At 34.2% G+C, this 20,259-nt stretch overlaps 1 protein-coding gene across 6 annotated transcripts in view; it reads right to left on the bottom strand.

Annotated features, from left to right (window-relative positions):
* LOC134211662 (uncharacterized) overlaps positions 1–20,259 on the bottom strand; it is a 353,136-nt gene that overhangs the window by 92,935 nt on the left and 239,942 nt on the right. For 5 of the 6 annotated variants that reach the window (XM_062688770.1, XM_062688773.1, XM_062688771.1 and 2 more), the window contains one exon: positions 19,945–20,229. In XM_062688770.1, coding sequence (XP_062544754.1) covers positions 19,945–20,229 — 285 coding nt within the window. Of the gene's footprint in view, positions 1–16,595; positions 17,638–19,944; positions 20,230–20,259 lie in introns of those variants that run through there. The other variant, XM_062688772.1, reaches the window with a different exon arrangement.

Here is a 20,259-nt window from a genome sequence, read left to right as displayed (position 1 = left end):
GGGCTGTCGTCTATCCAAACAAGCAAGAGGGTAAACAACCGCCACACTGTTTCAAGAGAAATCAGTCAAGCGCAAGGACTCAACACTCGAAGCTAATCAACGAGGAGAAGTCTCACTACGAGAAGATGCTCGTGTTCCTGGACGCCAAGCGTTTCCACATGGTTAAAATGATTAACACAATTGTGTGTTCCATTCACACAAAAAGTGTTGTGTTGTTCTGGGAGAGGCCCGTTTTGTGTGAATAGAGCACAAAATTGTGTAAAGCATTCCAAGTGTGCAGTTCTACACCTACGATGGTCCTAGCACAACTCATACTGATTTGGTTGCAGCAACTCAAATGTTACCAAATTTGGTTGGATATGAGTTACTGTAATTTCTGAAAGTCGTATTGCGTGCCTCAACGACGCACATGAGAAGCAACTGAAGGAAACTCTGGAGGACAACAAACATCAAGCATGGGGCAGATCTATATAATTACATAGTTGCCGTGAAAACCACCGTACTTACGCGTGCGTTAAGGACGATTTATGGACAAACTTCGCATATTTACGGGAAATCATGATAGAGTCCAATAATGGCGTCTATAATTCATACTTGCAAAGAATTTAAATACAGTCCCATCCGATTTTTAACAATTTGTTTGTCTACTCCCCGATTTTCAAAATACCGCTTTGGCAACATTTTCTTCCTGATTTTTGGCAACAACCTCGAAAATATTTTTTATTACTTTTTAGCTAAAACCTATTTATAATAATGTAATAGGATAAACAAACCCAAAAGTGTATGTAATTAAGGTTTATATGTATTATGGGCTCTGTAATGAATAGTGGGCACTTCTCACTGAACAATGACTCACCACTGTATTACCTCCATTGAACAATGTTCATTGAAACTTTCTCGCACAAGTGTATGAGCTTCCAAGATCTTTGAAATTGAATGTCCGATGATTCATGTTTATTGATCTTCAACGCTCACAAATGGAAGCTGATTGAGTGAAGCAAATCACTTGGTACACAACAATGAGCGTCGTTCCGGTGCGCTGATAGAAGAAGTACGCCGCATTCAAAATGAAGACCTCCATGAGTCTGAAAGTCTAGTACACTGAATAGGAGAAGTTGATACTTCTCGACTATCTTATCACCTTGAAAGAAGGGCGAAAAAGGAGAATACCTGATGTGGTTTGATTGTTTTGGTTTCATTGTACTAGAGCAAGGGGTACAATGCAAAATCGTTAAGTACATGGATACTCACCACGGGCTTGGTTGTTAGACGGTGTTGCTTATGTGTTGCATTAACTGCTATTGTTTATCACAGCAACTATCGCTCCTACTCATTGTTTGAAACCATCTGAGGTAGTTCTCTCTCATTGGCTGCATGAGTATGTGACTAAAAGATCAATGCTCACAATGCTCACACTTATCAATGCCTGCTCTCGTGTGTTCTGTTTGTGATGGGAAGTATCGAAGTGAGAGGATATTTGCAGGTATTTTCGTCCATCGTCATAGGGGCTAAACCAACGGAAGCAATGGTTTGCTAGAACTCCACTATAGCAGATCGTCTTCCTGAGCTCTGATTTGGCATGCATGAGTTTTACAAAGTGCCTTTATTGGTTTCGAGACTATGACGAATAACAAAATACCTACCTACCTCTCCTGTGAAGTTCCCATGAGATCGCTGGTAATTCTAGCCGCTTCGATAGGCGGAAAGGATGTCGTCACATGGTTTTATTTTTATTTATTCAGCCTAGTGCGGAAGTGGCCCTCTGTGGTACATACAGTCGTTCCGTCTACTGGTGTATGTTACCAGTCACGCAGTCTACGGAGGGTCCGTAAATCGTCTTCCACCTGATCGATCTACCTGATCGCTGCACATTATCTTCGCCTCATTGTGCCTGTCGATCGTTGTAAAGAACCTTTTACTTCCAAGTGCTCGTTGGTTCCACAAGTATTATCGAGATTTCGTACGTACGCTTTCCTGATACGTTGCGTCTCCGAATTTGTCTGCTGATATCGTTATCGGAGTTCAAGTGAGCCTCACACGAATTCTTCAACCACCTTGTTTTTGTGAAGCGTTGTCTTTTGAGCCTATTCGCTTCAACGTGTTAATACATGGAGACTGAGTACATGAGGTGCCACATCAGTGGTTGACTGCCATCGAGTGTCAGAGGTGGTGCGCTCAAAAATCCATTAAAGAATCCAAATGAACATTTAGTCATCTGAACTTCGATCGCTATTTGAATATAAAACAAATATTTTGTGACTAAAATTTATATGAATGTCAGATTGAAGTCAGTACTTCAACGCTGACTAATATAGAAACATTTTTTTATTACTACAATTTTTTGTATGACATGGCCAACGCTATTGTTAATTTCAAATATTATCTATTCAAATTTGTATGAAATTGGTTAATTAGTTGCATTACAGTATTGATTACCATTCTTGAGTTTGTTTGAATTTTGTTTGAGCTACAATCTCCAAGTTATGAATAATATCTCAAAAACGACAATTATGATGTAGGGGAACGGTTTGTCACTTCATCTCATAGCTCCTATTTCCATCCCATCAAAAACAAAGCAATGGAAAGGAATTTGGTTTGTTTATTATTTTTGCATTTTTTCAGAAGTGAGCACGCATGTTGACAAAAGAAGGACGAATTTGGTCCTGTATTTCTTTTGTTTAGGATGAGATGGATATATGTAGTGAGATGGAGATCGAACAGTTCCCCGGCATCACTCTAAACACACTCCACATACTTTGTAGTACATATTCTAATTATTTAGCTTCAACCATGCAAAAAAATTTGTATGAATTTTTTTCCTGTTTTATAAATCCCCATTTTGGCAACATAAAAATCCGGTCGTGTTGCCAAAATCGGGAAGGGACTGTATCTCTTTACGTCATTCATAAGTTCATGAACGGTAAAGATTAACAGTTCAACAGTAGGAGCAAAACAGCGTCTCTATGCGGAAGGGTTCTCAATAACATAAGCTCTACCTGAATCTGAGGAGGAGTAATCGGGCTACGGGATCCCAAAGAAAACGGTACCGAGGTGCGAGGGTGTAATTGGACACTCGCTTCTTGACTTTAGTCTAACTGCTGGTTATTAGCAAAGGGCGTAGCCGGAGGGCAGGGGGCCGTCGCCCCCCTAATTTGTGGAAAGATTGAACGGCACTAAAATGAATTCCTTTTAAACATGCGCACTTTACGTTCCAATCATATTCAGATATAAGTGGTTGAAATTTAAAAGATTCCCAAAAACTTATTAGGGTATGAAAGCTCAAAACAACTCGAAACATTTCTGGCTAAAGAATTCTCTTTGCAATTCTTCTAGTAGTCTTTAGGAATTTCTAAATTCTCCGAAAGTTATCCACAAATTCCTCTGAAAATCGTTCGAGAATTATTTTCATGTAATTGTAATTCCTTCTTATCTAGAAGACTCACTAATTTTTAGGAAAATCATAGAAAATTTCGAAGATTTCTTTTCTACTCTCCAAGTTTTACTTTAGACATTTCTTCGGCTATTTTTTCCAAAAAAAATCTGGGCATTTCCTTCAGGAATGTATTTGAGAGATTCTAAAATAACATAGAATTCACCAAAATACCAGTACCAGAAGTTTCTTCAGAAATTTATGACGGAAACTCGAATTGCTCCATCTTGTAAATCTATCAGAAATTCCTTCGGAAATTCTTCTAGGAATTTTCGGCATTCCTCCAAGAACTTTTTCAATTCTCCAGATTATCATCCAGGAATGTTTCCGAATACTTCAAGAAATCCTCTAGGATTTAAGTTTAAGTTTGGAATTTTTCACAATTACTTAGAACCTTTAAGAATTTATCTAAAATTTTAGAATTTATCCAGGAATTCGTCCAAGAATTCTACAAAATCTTCCAGATATTTTCGGGAATTCTTTCAGGTACGTCTCCAGGAATTCCTTCAGGATTTTTTTACGAGAACGGAATTCTTCCTGGAATTGTCCTAGAATTCTTCCGGACATGACTCGAATTTACTCAGAATTTATCTCGGAAATTAATTTGAGAGTTCCTCCAAGATATCTTCCAAGAATTCTTCAGAACAAACCTCCGGAATTTATCCGGTAATTTCTTCAGCACCATCTGGGAATAATTGCAGGATTTATATGGAATTTCCTTGGAATTCCTCCGGAAGGCTTCTCCGGGAGCTCTTCCAGAGTTTTCCAAGAGTCTGGGGAATTCCTCCAGGAACTTCAGGAATTTCCTGAGGATGTTTGGCAGGAATTTCACGGAAAAAGATTCGGAAATTCTCTAGAAATAATATTCACTGGCTGTTCCTCTGATACTCCGGACTCCATCAGTAGTTCTTCCGGGAATCTATCTGGGTTCTTTCAGCATCACTCAGCAACTCCCGGATGAATTGTTGGTGAATTACTCGAGGAACTCTCGGATGAATTTGAAGGAACTCCGGAGAAATTTATGAAGAAACTCCCGAGAGAATTGTCAAAGGAACCCCCGGAGGAAATTAATTTTCAATTAAAACTGCCGTTCTATCTATAGAATAATTATTGGAGGAAATCCTGGAGGAACTGCCGGTAGAACTCTGGAAGAATTCCTAGGAATTGTTGATAAACCCTGAGGATTCCAAGTGAAACCTTGAAGAGAATGCTTCAGGATTTCTTTGGAATTATTTAGAATTTTCCCTAAATCATTGCTGATTTCATTTTCAGTATAATTCTGTATAAGTTTTCTTAGAATTACTGGAGAATTTTTGAAATTTTCACAAGAAACTTATTCGAAACTTTCGAAACGGAAATTTAATGGAATTTATAGAACTGAAAATTTTTCATGAAATTTCAGGAATGTTTATCACATTTCATGAATTTAACGAATATTCTTGGGAATTCCACGGATCAATTTTTTCAGAATTTTTTATGAGTAACAGACGAAAGAATTATCGAAGAATTCCTGCAGAACTTATTAATGAGTTCGTGAAGATTTTCTTGGGGTAAATAATGGTGGAACTTTGGATCAATTCCCGGCGAAATTTATGGTGGAATTCCTGACGCAAATGTCGAAGGAATTCCTGCGAAAAGCTTGCATATTGTTTTTTCTGCCTATTTTATAATAAATATAATTTCAGAGATTTGTTTAAAAATTCAGATGTATGGTTCTAGTTTTCAAATCTTATGAAAGACTGCAGGATTGTTTATAATAATTTTATAGCCGATTTTATATTCTTTCTGAATATTAAGTTCGTTAATAATTTTCTCACTTTTGTTTAAAAATATCTGATGAGCAAATATCAGGTATTTTAAATCTCTTTCTTTGTTAAATAAACTCACAACGCGAACGTTGCATTTGAGCGTGAATGTGTCATGTTTATTGGTGTTGCGTTTTAGTACGAAACGCTGGCTTCAACGCCCAGCGCGACGTGCAACTCACTATTATGATCCAGCCTTTACTGTTGGTTGTGGATTTGGTTTCAAAGTTTTGAACTTTGAAGGAATATGCAAGCACTAATATTCATGTGTTTTTATAAACTACTGTAAAACTACGAATCAGAAGACTCCAAAAAGATGCCCCTACTGAAATTTGCTACGCCATGAGCAATCCATCTCTTGGGAAACATATTGGATCCTATGAACGTAGAAAGTGTTTTTGAGATTGGCTCTAGGATAGCTGCTGAATGGCTATCTGATGGAAGATTTCTCTTGTGAATTATATGAAAAACACTCAACGGATAGAATGTTTTGCAATGCGAGCACGAGCTGACTCGGCGAACTTCGTTTCGCCAAAAAATGCTCAATCTCTGATACATTTTTTTTGCGTTCACAATTTATTTGGAAAACAAATTGGTTCTTCGGAATGATTTTCCATTTTTTTTTCACAGTTTTGCCATAACTTAGTACCAATCGATCGTTCCATTATCGAATGATAATGCCAATTTTGTGTTATATTGTACAGATGATCAAGATTTAAAATTCTCAAATCGAAGTGATTGGAATTTGAGATATATTTTTTCCAAACTCATTGTGAATAGAAGAGGAAAATTGGGAAAATATATAAAAATTTGCCAGAATTGGGATCTCTATTTTTGAGTGATGCGCGGTCGTACAAATGCCAACTTTGTTTTATATTGACTTTAACCGTGTAATTTCTTGCAGAGGATCGTCAATTCGTTTGTAATCTTGATCCTCAGTACGGAAAACCGATAAAAAACGAACAGTGGGTAATGTCTGTGACATAACGCTAAGTGGACGTAGACTGACTTGACCACGCCTTTTGATACATAATATGTCCAAATTTCTCACATCAACTATTTTCGATAAAATCGGCGTTGCATCCATTCTTGGCAAAATCTTCATCAAACCGACACAGAAATCAAATCTACCTCGAACAAAAATCATCAAAAAAATCAGGAAGTATCTGTCCGGCACGAAATATTAGCTCGACAGTGGCAACCTTCCCACAAAGGACTGCTGAAATAAACCACAAGTTGGCTCAGCAGAGGATGTGACTATCCCAGCCCTTCCACTGAAAGGCCTTCTAATCCGAAAGGATAGCGACTGAAGGAGAACATTATTTTAACTCTTAGAGCCTTGAAGAAGCGTTTGCTTTTGGCTTAGTGTAAAAAGTAAGAAACGATCTTTTTCAAAAACCGCGAATTTCTAGTGATGGTAAAAGACTGAATGCTCCCGAGCGAATGCACTTTTCATTTATACTACTTAATTTTGAATCTTCTGCTTCCAATTCAGGGCCAATCGCAGTGTCTTGTATCCCGCTTCTTTGTCAGCCAAAGCTATCGCATTAACGCGTTCGAGAAGAGCTTCTTCTTTTTACGCTTGTTGCTCGCTGCGGCGTCTACATTTAACGGGACTTTCGCTTGATACAGGCCAATAAGCCGGGCAAGCAACCTAGAATTGCAGTTCAGGTGGGAAGTAGGTTTTTTCTGAGACAACATTGTTAGTAGTAGAAGCAGGAAACACCCGGACATGGATTTGGGTGATAAGATTTAGAATTCATAACATGGGACGATCATTCAGTCACGTTCGCTTTGTGTGCGGCAGTATCAAACAATGTTTTTCTACATATTTTTTTATCAATGACAATATTGCATTGATCAATGAATTGATATTTAACGTATTTGCTTAGAATTTAGTTTTGGGTCGCGGATTTGGCGCAGAATGGATTTTCATGTCGCACGGAAATGGCGTGGATTTGATTTTAGTCGCGATTTGGCGCGGGAAATATTTCAGGATCTCCCTAATAACCCTGCAATTTCTATTCCGAAGGGAATTGAAGGCTTTGATATTGATCTCTATCATTGGCTCTCTGAAGAACCTGTTGTTTTTTGACATACATGCTGCATCATGTGGCTTTTCTTCACCCTGTCTCGGCTCATCACCGATGCCGGCCGGTCTCGGCTGACTCTGCTGCTGCTGCGGTATCTGCTGCTCATGCGCTTTGTCGGGTCTGTAGGTGGACTGCTGCTGTACTGGCTAGGTTTCGGCTGATGATGGTGGCTTCGGTGACTTCATTCCCTGCTAAAGGTGTGAGTCTGTTCAATCGATGATGCGGTTGTTGCTTGTCCCGGTCAGAATGAAAGGAAAAATCGCGCGTTGCGCCATTTATGAGCCTTCGGCAGACCCAGGGCTGCTCATTCGCTGGTGTCTGCACCAATAAGAACGTGTAATGGAATGCAAGAATTATGCGGTACACATTTTTATAGGTTCCTTGATCTCAATGTTTTCATTGAAAACAGTTTCATGCCTATTGAAAGAAGTTTTTCGGGGCTTATCAAGCATGGACATGAAAGGCATACTTAAAATCTGTCGATTGAGGGGCTTACCGCAGAAATTCGGCCACTGAGACGAACGCTATTAAAGTTTAAAATCTTTCAACACAGCGTAACGCGGTCGATTTGAATATTTTGAAATGACACCCGGTATAGTAAAGAGAGACGTAAGTCCTACGTCAACATTAGTTTTAGAGCGCACACTGGCGGTTCGGAATATGAGTCATGTTCAGAATTTTAGACAAAACGGTAGGCGCCCTTTGTTGTGATTAACAGCTTCCTGAGCTTCTGAGCCCCAAAAATATATTAAACCCTCTAGCAGATTCCGTTTATATGCCAAAGCGTCATCGTTGAGTAGTGATGTTGTCGACCGCGAGATTTATGTGATAATAAATGTGTATTTCAAAATCGTTTCAAAGAACTTTTATTTAGTGAAAGGTGTCTTTGAATTGTTAGATGGGACCAATCAATCTAATCTGATCTAAAATGTTTGAATTCACTCGTCGAACCCTTAGTTGAACGGAATCTATATATGAAGAACAACAATGGACTAAGCCAGTGGGGATGTGTGTTTACTAGTTGAATATTCAATTTGGACTTCGGCCATTTTTGATTTTGGACCTATCACAAGGAATAGAAATGGACAAAATAGAGATGGGAATAGTCTATTAGACTCGTGAAATAGACTCAAGCAACTACAGATGGTGACCCTGACGCTTTGTGTAGCTATCAAAATGATTTGCCCTATGACCTTCAATATTTTGATCTTGTTGTACAAATCCGTTCGACTATATATGTTTATACCAGTTTTGATTATTCATTCAGTCGCTTCGTTTTACTACCACAGTACTCTTCATAATTAATGGCATGAAACAAGATACCTCACGGCACGAGAAAACGGAAACGATGAATATTGCAAGTACCATCCGGAACGATAGAGAAATGCGCCTGATTGGCCTTTTAGAAAATTCAATATTTCCTACAATGGGAATCAGCACTTTCTATAATCCCATCATGAAATCGCAATTACGGCCAGTGCCTATCCAGACCGAACGCCGGATGTAGCGAACGTGACTTCAAAGAGTGTCGTTAAGTGTCCAACGTGGGCGGAAAGGATCCAAATAAAGAATGATTTCTCCTGAGGACCCTGGGAGAATTTCACGCCAAATTAAATAAGATGTTTGTTGAATCGATTCGCAATGCAATCAAAGTTTATCCTTTCTGTTCGCCGCTCTCCGCTGATTGAGATGTTTCGATTACCACGTCACCCTGAGGGAAATTTATGATATTTACCAAACGATACTAAGCCATGCAAAGAAACCAAACGGCGGAAAATCAGAAACCCAAAGACAAAATGAAAGTTCGCGAAACGGAAGTTGGAGATACTATCATTGATGAGTCATTATGGAATCAAAATTGAGTAATATACTACTCAATAAATGATGATTTGCAGAAGCGTTCCATCAAATAGACAATGCGAATAAGTCATCTATCATGCATTTACAAACAGACTCAGTTATGAATCATCAATTGAAGTAGTACACTCAAATTTGAGTTGTCCTGTTTTAATGAAAATGATGATTGATCATTTATAGTTCATTTTACTGTATTCTGATCTTTTCGCCTCGTTCGCTTTTCGGATCATAACATTACAGAGCGCATCGGTATTGATATCGTCAGAAAACTTTATTTTCGGATGGTTTCTTTTTTTTTTCTTCTCTTTGGTAGACAACTTTTCCCTAACGCGTATCACTTTGTCCAAGTGATGTTTAACCTTTCGCAGATCCGATAAGCCTCGTAAATTAGTTATCACAGTCTGAAGGGTTTTATTAGTCGGACGCTCACGTTAACTCTATCTCGCTTGCCTACAGCATCGTGCATAAACGAGCACTGTAGTTGGTTATGCCAGGTATGTTCCATTTTCGTTTAAGAATGTCTGATTTTTATTGTGTTTACTTGAGGTAAGTAAGTATTTGAGGAATTATGCGGAGAAAAGGCGTTAGGCTTTACATCCAATCCAATAAGACGATAGGCAATTAGTTATTTTTAATTGTGGGATATTTAACGATAACAAAGTTAAAAGTTAAAGATAGGGATAAGCCCGGGACTCGCATAGTTCTGGTTTATACACGTTTTGTTAATAAACGTGATTTTTTAAGAAGATGAAATGTTTAAAACGAAGCGACGAATAGTATAAATATCATCCATGATAATGTCAGTGATATCATGTCATATAACAAAATACCTTTCATGCTGCATCACTGATTGCTTATCAAAAACATCTCCAGTTGGGGTGCGAAGTTAAGCATAATACGTTGCGAAAATTGACGTTTTTTAAATTATTTTAATATTCAAAATGTTAAATATCCACAAATCTTGAAAATGCCAGAAACATTTTTTTTAAGATCCTAAAGTTTAACAAAAAAATATTTTTAGTTGTTAGCTGTTTAATTTTCTAAATTAAAAAATACTTTCAATCGGTTAGCACGTACTGTCCTGGAACGCTCATGTTGGCTTCCTCAGGTTGTGTACTGCAAGCAATGGTTTAACGTTATTGTTGTACAAAACACAACAGCGTGCATTCTCGAGTGCCAAAATTCAAGAATCAGAAAATCGTTGGAAGAATATAATTTATAATAGGCACCACTTGGGCCTATGAACCCGATTCCCGGCTGTTTGGAAGGTTTATGATTGATAATTTGAAAAAAAGTCTCCCATTTATTTCGCACAATACTCATTAACTTTCAACCATTTATTTCACTCCTAATTGATCCATTTATAAAAATAAAATGTAGATTCATAGTATTTGCCTTCTTTGCAAAACTACTGAGCGGAGTGAGTCTTCCACTTTTACAAAACAGTATCATATAAACACCTACCTGAAAATCGTCAAGTTCTCGAACAATCATTGCTTGAAGGTTGCCAAACTAACGCACTTCAATCTTTCCATTTGTTCATTTACCAGAACTTATATAAAATATTAGAATAAATTGAAATGCATCCTCAAATCGCAAAATTTATCTCGGCTTCAGAACGTCAAAAGGCCAGGAGCCTCTTTAGTTTGAAAAAAAATCCTTAATCGTTAATAGGAAAACTGTCTAATACGTTGACGCTATTATGTTATTTATAATGCTCTTGATTTCAAGAAGTGAAAAAATATAGTTTTTAAGTATTTGGAAGAAATTTGGATAAGTGAATGAATCTTTTCAACCAAACAAAAGTTATTATAAATAATACCATCTGGCATCATGTTGTCGTAGAACGTGCATTTTTGTTTACGGCGCAATTTCTACGTCCTGAGAGAGAAGGAGAGTAAAATGTTGAGAGATTGAGTAAATTTTGCTTAACCGGGAAGTGGTTTGAAGTGTGACGGAAATGCAATCGCTATGACTGAAATGAGTACTGCACCTCGTTAATTTAAATCAATTAGAAGCTTTTTTTAACGATGTTCAGCAAGAATAGCTATTTTTTAAGCAGAATTGAACCCTATTGCAGGCACCCAAGATTCAGAAAAATTAGCTTCCTGTCATAAATATCAATTAAATAATGCAGTCGTATGCATGTTAGGCCTGGAATGGGGTAAGAAACCCTAATTATTCATTAAAATTTTTAATTTTGAAATATTTTGCAAATTTTATAACTTCTTCAAATAAAATATATATAAAAAAATATATATAAAAAAATGAAAAATTTTAAAAATCCAAAGGATTAAAAAATTCAACATTTCTAAAAATTTTAAAATTAAAATATAATTGATATCTACAATTCTTATAAATGTACATAAAAAATTATTTTTATCAATTTTTTTTCAAATTTTGTATTCAATAAAAATCTATGGTTTTTTTTAAATTTTTATATGTAGAATCAAGCCAGCTACGTTATCTGTAACAAAGACAAAAAAACAAAATTCTTAAAATTTTGGCCAATTTAATTTAAATTTTGAAAGTTCAATTTTTTATAGATATTAAAAAAAATGTTTTCTTGAATCATTTTTAAAACTTGAATTCTTTTTTTATTTCTTTGCTTTGAAAATTCCAAAATTGGAAAGCTTTAAGAATACTTAAAACTTAAAAACAATAAAATCTTTAAAAAATATTAATTTCATATTATTTTTTGCCTTTCTCGTATACAAAGTATACGTAAAGGCTATAGGATCACTCCAAAACCGAACTTTTGATAGAAGGCTCGGAGACCCATAGTTATATATCAATCGACTCAGTGACGAATTGAGGTGATGTATGTATTGTGTTGTGTGTGTACAAAATGTAGACCACTTTTTGGTACTTACATTATTCGATTTGTCGCAAAAAGTTGCAGTCGACGCGGATTGGGTCTAGTTGTTTCCTATTGAACATTGACCTATATCGGTCATTGTGTTTCAAAGTTATTGAAAAAACATTGTTTTTCTGCCAAGGGTCCCCCCCTTGGGAATCTTTCTTCAAAAGCGAAAAAAAATTTTTTTTTCAAAGATGACTGCAAATGCATATGAATTGATGGAAAATGCAAAATCTATCCCCCTAAAGTGCTATTTCGACCTCTTATGTTTTTCTTATTTTTTAATGGCTGGAAAGCACTCAACGTAGGTGGATTGATCTGCTTTATTCCAAAGTTAAAAAAAGGTCTCAAGAAATGGAAATTATTAAAAAATATTGTAAAGAAAAATAAAATACTTTAAATAAAAATTAAATGTCTTTAAAAAAATCGAATTAACAACATTAAAATTTTATTTTTGCCTTTCTCGTATACAAAGTATACGTAAAGGCTATAGGATCACCCAAAACCGAACTTTTGATAGAAGGCTCGAGACCATAGTCTTATATACCAATCGACTCAGTTTGACGAATTGAGGTGATGTCTGTATGTGTATGTATGTGTGTGTGTGTGTGTGTACAAAATGTGAGATACACTTTTGGTACTTAGCATAATTGATTTGTCTCGCAACAGTTGCAGTCGACGGATTGCGGTCGAGTTGTTTCCTATTGAAAATTGGCTCTATCGCTCATTGCGTTCCAAAGTTATTGAAAAACATTGTTTTTCTGCCAAGGGTCCCCCTTAAAAAAAATTCAAAACGAAAAAAAATTGTTTTCAAAGATTGCAGCAATGCAGGACCGCAAATGCATATGAATTGATGGAAAAGTGAAATATATCCCCCAAAGTGCTATTTCGACCGCTCTTATGTGTTTTTCTTATTATTTTAATGCGCGAGAAAGGCACCACCAACGCTAGGTGGATTGATCTGGGTTTTTTTGAAAATTAAAATTTTTAAAACATACAAAAATGTTTCAAATGTTTTAAAATATCCATACTTTTCAGTTTTATTTGAAATTCCATTTTGTTAAGAAAAATTATGAGCTTTTAGTGGAGTTTATCTTATGGAATTTAATTTATTTATTACTGACGATACGTATTGATTCAAAGTAAGATCGTCTTCATGTCTCGTACTCGTACTCAAGTCGAGCGCTACGAGACACTGAAGATGACTTACTGTTGAGGTGAAATACGATCTGTCAAGATACAATTATGGTGGAATTAATGGATTGTACAAATTCGTCTTAGGACAAGTGTTGAAATTCATTTTTTTTATTCGAGTTATATCCTAACTTTTCTTAAAATTTGAATTTTCTAAAATATTAAATTTTTTTCTCAATGTATGAATTTTTTTCTAATTTATTTTTTCCAAATTTATTTTGTTTTGAAATTTTAAGAATATTCACGATGTTGTTTGAACTAAATAATCAAATGGTTAGTAGGAAACTAGGAAAATCTGAATTAAAAGTTCACGATTTTTTTTCATTCTGATACTTCAAATTTCAAAATAAAAAAATATTAAATAATGTATAATTGTTTTCAAATTGTCAAGTTTTCAAAACACTTCATTGTTTTAAAATTGTTAAAAATTCTAATTTTTCAATCAAAGTTAGCAAAAGTTCAAAAGTTTCAAACTCTATGAATTTTTTTTCATAAATTGTAAAAAAATAATAAATTTATATATTGTAGTTTCGGATAACTTCTGAATATATTAGAAAAATGTTTGAAAAGTTAAAATTCTTAAAATATGTGAAAATTTAAAAATTTTCAAAGATGTCTAAATTTTAAAAATTATCGAAAAGTTGAATTTTTTTTATTTAGTTTTAAAATATTGATTTTTTCAAAATTTGTTAATTATCTTTCAATATATTATATTTTAGGATATTTAAAAATATCCAAAACATGAATACATCTAAAAGACAAAATAAATATAAATAATTCCTTAATTAATCAACTGAACGCCTAAAATTTTAAAATTTTAAAAAGGTTTTTAAATGTAAATTTTGAAAATTCCGAATTAAGTTAATAATAAAATAAGTTTTATATTTTTTAATGTGAGAATTTAACAAAAAAACATTGAATTTGACACATTTTTTGAAACATGAAATTTTTTTAATTAAGGTAATTATATATTAAATAAAAATGAAAATTATATTCAAAATTTCAATGTTTTCAAATTTAAAAATCAAAAGTTTCAAAATCTTATAATTTATAAGATTCTCAAAATTAGGTTTTATTTTTTTTCTATTTTAAAATTTTTAAGTTTAAGTTTTTTCAGGTTTAAAAAATATTTGAAGTTGAAAATTTAATTTTTTTTTAAGAATCGTAGTAAAAATATATTTTTTAAATATTAAAATTTTTAAGTATTCAGATATTCTAAAATATTTTACACTTTTCTTACTTTCAAAGTTTTCAAAATTTCATAAAAGTTTAAACTCATTTTTTTTTTTATATTTTGAGATTAAATTGTTTTAACGAATAAAATCTTGAAAATTTCTGTTGTTTTACTAAAAAATTATTTTTTGGTTATTTAAATATTTAAAACGTCAAACGTTCAAAACTCAAATGAATTATAAAAAATTTGGAGAGAATATTATTTTATTTTACTCCTTAAAAATTAAAATTTTAGAATATAAATACATACCGCATATCTACAAAAATATAAAAAAATAAAAAAATAACAAATAAAGGTTTTAAAATTCAACATTTTTAAGAATTTAAAACTTTGTAGTTTGAAAAACATAATGGTATCTACATTTTTCAAAAATTTATTCAAAAATGTTTTTTTTTTCAAATTTTCATATGTAGAATCGAGCCAGCCACATCTTCAACGAAGACAAAACAAAACTCTTCAAATTTTGACTTATTTTAATTTTTCTAAAATTCCGAAATTAGGCCGTTACAAATATTTAATTCACTTTTTGTCCTACTGGTCACCGAAAATCAAGAGGGGGATAATAAAAATAAATTGAAATGAAAAAATCAAAAAATCCTCGATTTGTTAAATAAGTTTTTAAAATCCTCAAAATTATCCAAATTTTATTTTGTTGCCCAAAATATTATTTTTGGCAAAACAAACTGAGGGGAAAAATAGATTTTGAATTTTGTATCGGCCTTAATAAAATTTAAAATTAAAGTTTCTTGAGCCATTTTTAAAATTTGTTTCCTTTTTCATTTTTTTGCTTTAAAATATTAAGAATTTTAAAATTTCAAATACTTTTTAAATTTTTAAATTTTTATTTTTTTTGTTCTTAAAGTTTAAAAAGTTCAAGATTTCAAAAAATGAAAATATGTTATTAAAAAAAGTATTTATAAACAATCAAAATTTTCAAAAAAAAAATCGATTGTCTTTAAAAAAATGTCCAACTGCTAATTTTAAAATTTCAAAGAAGTTTTTGAAAAATTCAATTTTTTGCAATTCATGATCTTAATATCTGGTTTACAGTTCGTTTTTGAGTGATAAATCGGCCTACTTTTCCATACCAACGAAATGGGTGCTTTAATGAACATTGTGCAACTCAAATGGGTTGCATAATATTCATTATAACTCTCATTTGGGTGCTATAATGAAAAACCAATATCAGAGCTGAGTTAGCTTGGGTAAGTGTTCAAATAGTGTATTCTCTGCGTCGCGTAATAAATGAAATAGTTTGATGGACATGACATCAAAAATTTCCAAAGGCAAGAACATCTATCGCTTCAAGGCTTATCGAACTTTGCAATGTGGCACGGAACATGGAATCTGATTGTTCTCTGCAACATACAATTTATTGGCAAGAACGACTTGGAGTAAATTAGACTGACAATTTTATAGATTTATCAAATTAAGTCCATTTATCGTCATTGCAAAATAGCGTGCAACTCGTTAAAACTCGTTTTTTCAGCACTCGGCAAGCCCTGTTGATAAACGTACAACTCGTACTGAAAAAATCATCTTTTTGCAACTTGTTGCACAAACTACTATTTTCGAATCTTTAAAATTTACAAAAATGTTTTTAATATTCAAAAATTTCCATACTTTTCAGTTTTGTTTGAAATCTCCATTTTAACAAATATCATGTTATGAACCATAAATCAATTTTAAAACATCAAAGTTTTCTAAAATATTGAAATAATTTTTTTTCTCTATATGTATATCAAAATTTTTTTTTCAAGAATATTCTGCGATGTTATCAAATGGTTGAGTAGGAAACTTAAAATATCTGCTAAATAAATTAATAAATCTTAAAAAATCATGAAATTTACGATTTTTTTTTCATTCTACTGTACTTCAAGCTCTTCAAATTTTTAAAAGTTAATAATAAATTTTCAATTATTCACTAGTTAAAAAAATCATAACCTTACTTTTATTTTTAATTTGCAGTTTTTGAAATTTTGAAATGTATTCAACTTTTTTTTTAATTTTTATGAAGTAAAAATTTTGTAGTAGGTACTTAAAATTTTTAAAGCCTTGATTTTTAAAAATTTAAAGGTGTTTTCAAAACTATTGAAATTGTAAATTCATCAGTATTTTTGTATACCTTTAAAATTGTTTTTTTTTTAAATGTTCAAAATGTTAAAATAAATATAAAAAATACTCAGATAATTTTTAATGTTTTTCAAAGTCTCAGAAATTTCAAAAGTTTAAAAATATATATATTTTTTGAAATGTCTTGATAAATTATGGTGTGCCCATTTTTTTTAAGTTTCCGAATTTTCAAATCTTTTTTTTTATTTTTAAAATTGTTAAAATTATCTAAATTTTTGATTTTCCAATCAAAGTTATCAAAAGTTTAAGAATTTCAAAAACTCTTTTAAAATTTATTAAATGAATCGTAAAAAATATTTGAAAATTTTGGAAATTCAATTTAAAAAAAAAAACAGTCAAATTTTGTAAGAAGGGAAATAAGGAAGAAGGCATTATATGACAAAAAAAAGTTATTCAATAAATTTTGCTAGGGAGGTTTATGCGCCTGTGAAACTTCAGTGGCCAATATTTTAACAGCATTTGATCACTTCTACAAAATGTATGGGTTGGAACATACCTGGCATTACGTCGAATTAACTAAATAACGAATTTCCACTACTATCACCTACCGTTCGTCTTGTTTCTCGTTATATGGCAGCTTATTTTTTGTTCTAAACTTTATCTATCTCAGCTAATCTGTCTTCTCTACAAATTACACTGGCTTTTGTTGCAAGAATCAGTGTGGTAAAAACCGAACCGTGCTGTTTGTGTGCTCTCATCACGCTGTCAATTAATAATTCAACTGTACAACAACCTAGAAATCCTGAATCGTTATCGTGGCTATAAGAATATGAAAACGCTCTGCAGAATGGAACTGAAAACAAAGATATTAACAAAATTACATCGAACGGAAGTAAACCATAGTGAACTAATGAAAAACAGGATAATCTCGGATGTGCTTTTTCGCCTTGTCGTCATCTTCCTGGGCGTTCATTTTTTGCGCCGTGCTCCTTTCTTGCTGGCGGCGGGTTCTTCTGGCAGTGGTTCCTCCGCCACGAAGCAGAGTGGCTGGCCGAACGCACGAGACGAGAGCATAGTGTCGTTTTCCTCGGCTGGAAGATTGTTTTCACGCGCAAAGGAGATACATATTTATTAAGGCGTGAACATTCAAGCGCGCTCGAAACTGAGGGGTGAAGAGTGTGAGGAAGTTGGGCACACGTACTCGCAACACACGCACGAAAGGCGCGAAATCTTCCGGTGCTTGTTCCAGTGCGTGACAAAATCGGGTGAGATCTGAAGATATGCGAAGCGTTGGTTGAGTGAAGCAGGTGACAATCATGCCAGGAATTGTATATTGTTCCAATTCGAAATGAGTATTACGTAATGTATACTTAGTAAAATCGATTATATACTTAAGGTTAGTTATGAATGGCGCACGTTGGAGGTCCGTGACGGATGATTTCTTTAACCATAAGTATTGTTGATTAGTATTTTTACTAACAAAGAAAAACTGGTTCATCTAAAAATATGTCCCCCGTCATTAACTGCACAACCTTCATTCAACAGGTATCTTCACCCGTTTGAACGAGCCGAGGAGTAAAGTTGCAACTTCCAACAATAGTCACAAATTGCAATGGATTCAATTTTTTGACATAATCCCAAGATTCAAAAATGAGAGAAAGCCCTACCTCATAAACACCAAATTAAATCAATGCGAGAAACTGAACAGTATACGTAGACGTGATGGAACAATTAAACACCGAAAATACAACAGTTAAGTAGGACTAGATAAGGTACCAGGGTGTTGAATGCTCGGACATTCCAGTACGGGGAGGGTGATTAAAACTTTGTTATTTCTAAGGATCACACCAACCAACTGATGTGCACACAGAGTTAATACGACACCAATAGAGAGAAAGAGGGATTTTTTTTTGCTATCTGCTGGTTTCGCAGCAGTTGGTCAATTACTTTCTGGCAGTGAAATTGAACGATTCTGGGTTAAACGCATTCTCAGCATTCCGAAGCCGGACATGGGGCGGAAGCCGGCGAACAATTTCCTTTTCGTCCCTGAGTCTATAGCAGACGCGTTTCCCGATGAAGTCGACACCGAAGAGCCAGCAACATTGGGCACCGGAAACCGCAAGTCTGGCCGGTTGGTAAGCATGGGAAAATGTTGGAAGTCGATTGTGTGATTATCAAAGCTATTGGAAAGGAAGAACAAAGCCTGTCAATCAAGTACCCGTAAAGCAATGAAACTAGTTTCGATGGAATTATCTCCAGTTGCATAGTTACCATAAAAGAGTAATCGTAAATTCTGTTCTACAGTTCAATATGGTTCTAATGGTTTAATCCATTCTGGTGGATCTTGGATATAAACATAAAAAGTTCATACTAATGCTTTTTAATCATTAACGCTTGTGGTGTTCCTTGACAGCTGTCCAATAGAACGAAATATTTGTAAACATACTTTACAAACCGTCTAAGACGAATTAAGTACGAGACGAGTACGAGGTCTAAGACGACCACACAGTTGTGGTCGAAATACGTATCTGCAAAGATAACGAAAATTAACTGGTGGAATTAAATGGACAGTACTTAATTCGTCTTAGACGGTTTAATTCATTCCACTAAAAGAGCTTAATATATTTTTCTGATACTTTACATTGTATGCTCCTGCAACCACTTTTGAGTGAGGTTTGAAATGTGGCCCTGAGTACCATCTTGTTAATACCTTCGGACTTTTGCAATGTAGTATCGAAGGTTAAGTTGTGCAATACAAAAATGTAGCAATTTTTTTTATCTGTTCACTCCAAATTTGAACATGAAATTTTTCAGTGTTTTGCACAAGTGAATCGTGTCGCAGTGCTTGGTAGTTCTAGAACATGACTTTCACCACAGAGGCAAATTTTAACATCATCTCAATTGATTTCCATTTATTAAAATATTGAACTTCTCCGAAGAAACCAGTTTCATTCCTCATTTGTTTAAATTATTTGATTGACAGGTTATTGGTGTAGATAATTAACATTCCAATATTGGGATCGATCGTTGAACGACGCGTATTTCTTCTTCATACTCACAACTCACATAAAAAATGTATATCATCACAATATCATATTCGGCTTAACTACGATTGCAATACTACTTATGAGATAAAATATGGATATGCTGAATAATATGACGATACGGATGAGGGGGTGTGCAACAAAACTACACATTCTATTTACAAATTCGAAACTGAGACTACGTAATCTACGGCTTCCAGCAGTGGAATCGGCAACGATTCGGCAGCCACCCAAAAACTATGACCGAACATATAAAAACAAAAGTAAAGAAAATGCAAGACCTTCAGAATGCAGAAAGAGATAAAATAGGAGCGGAACGGAAAGCCTCTAGTGAGTTGCGAGTTCAATGCGGACCTGAGCTGGACATGTCGGTCGTGGTCGGCGCCGAGAGTCCCTGTTTTTGCGGTTGGTAATTTGGCCCCTGAGATTTGGGTGGTCCCCTCCTGGGTGTTCGATCTGGATAATCAGGCACATTGACTACAGGTATTTCTAGCTGGGGATTGCTAGCACCAGTCATCGCATTGGCATCACTAGTAGTTGTAGTGTTGGCTTGAGCTTTCGACTCGGCGGCGGCTTTGCCGCTGGAAATTTCGTTAGCCTTCTTTAAGACCTGATAGATTTGATCGATGTCGGTCGGTTCTGTGGGCACGTGTTACAATTAATGAAAGC

This window comes from Armigeres subalbatus, chromosome 2, assembly GCF_024139115.2.
Source record: "Armigeres subalbatus isolate Guangzhou_Male chromosome 2, GZ_Asu_2, whole genome shotgun sequence".
Taxonomy (NCBI): Eukaryota; Metazoa; Arthropoda; class Insecta; order Diptera; family Culicidae; genus Armigeres; species Armigeres subalbatus.
The sequence above is the reverse complement of the archived record's forward strand: the minus strand, read 5'-3'. Positions and strand labels throughout refer to the sequence as shown.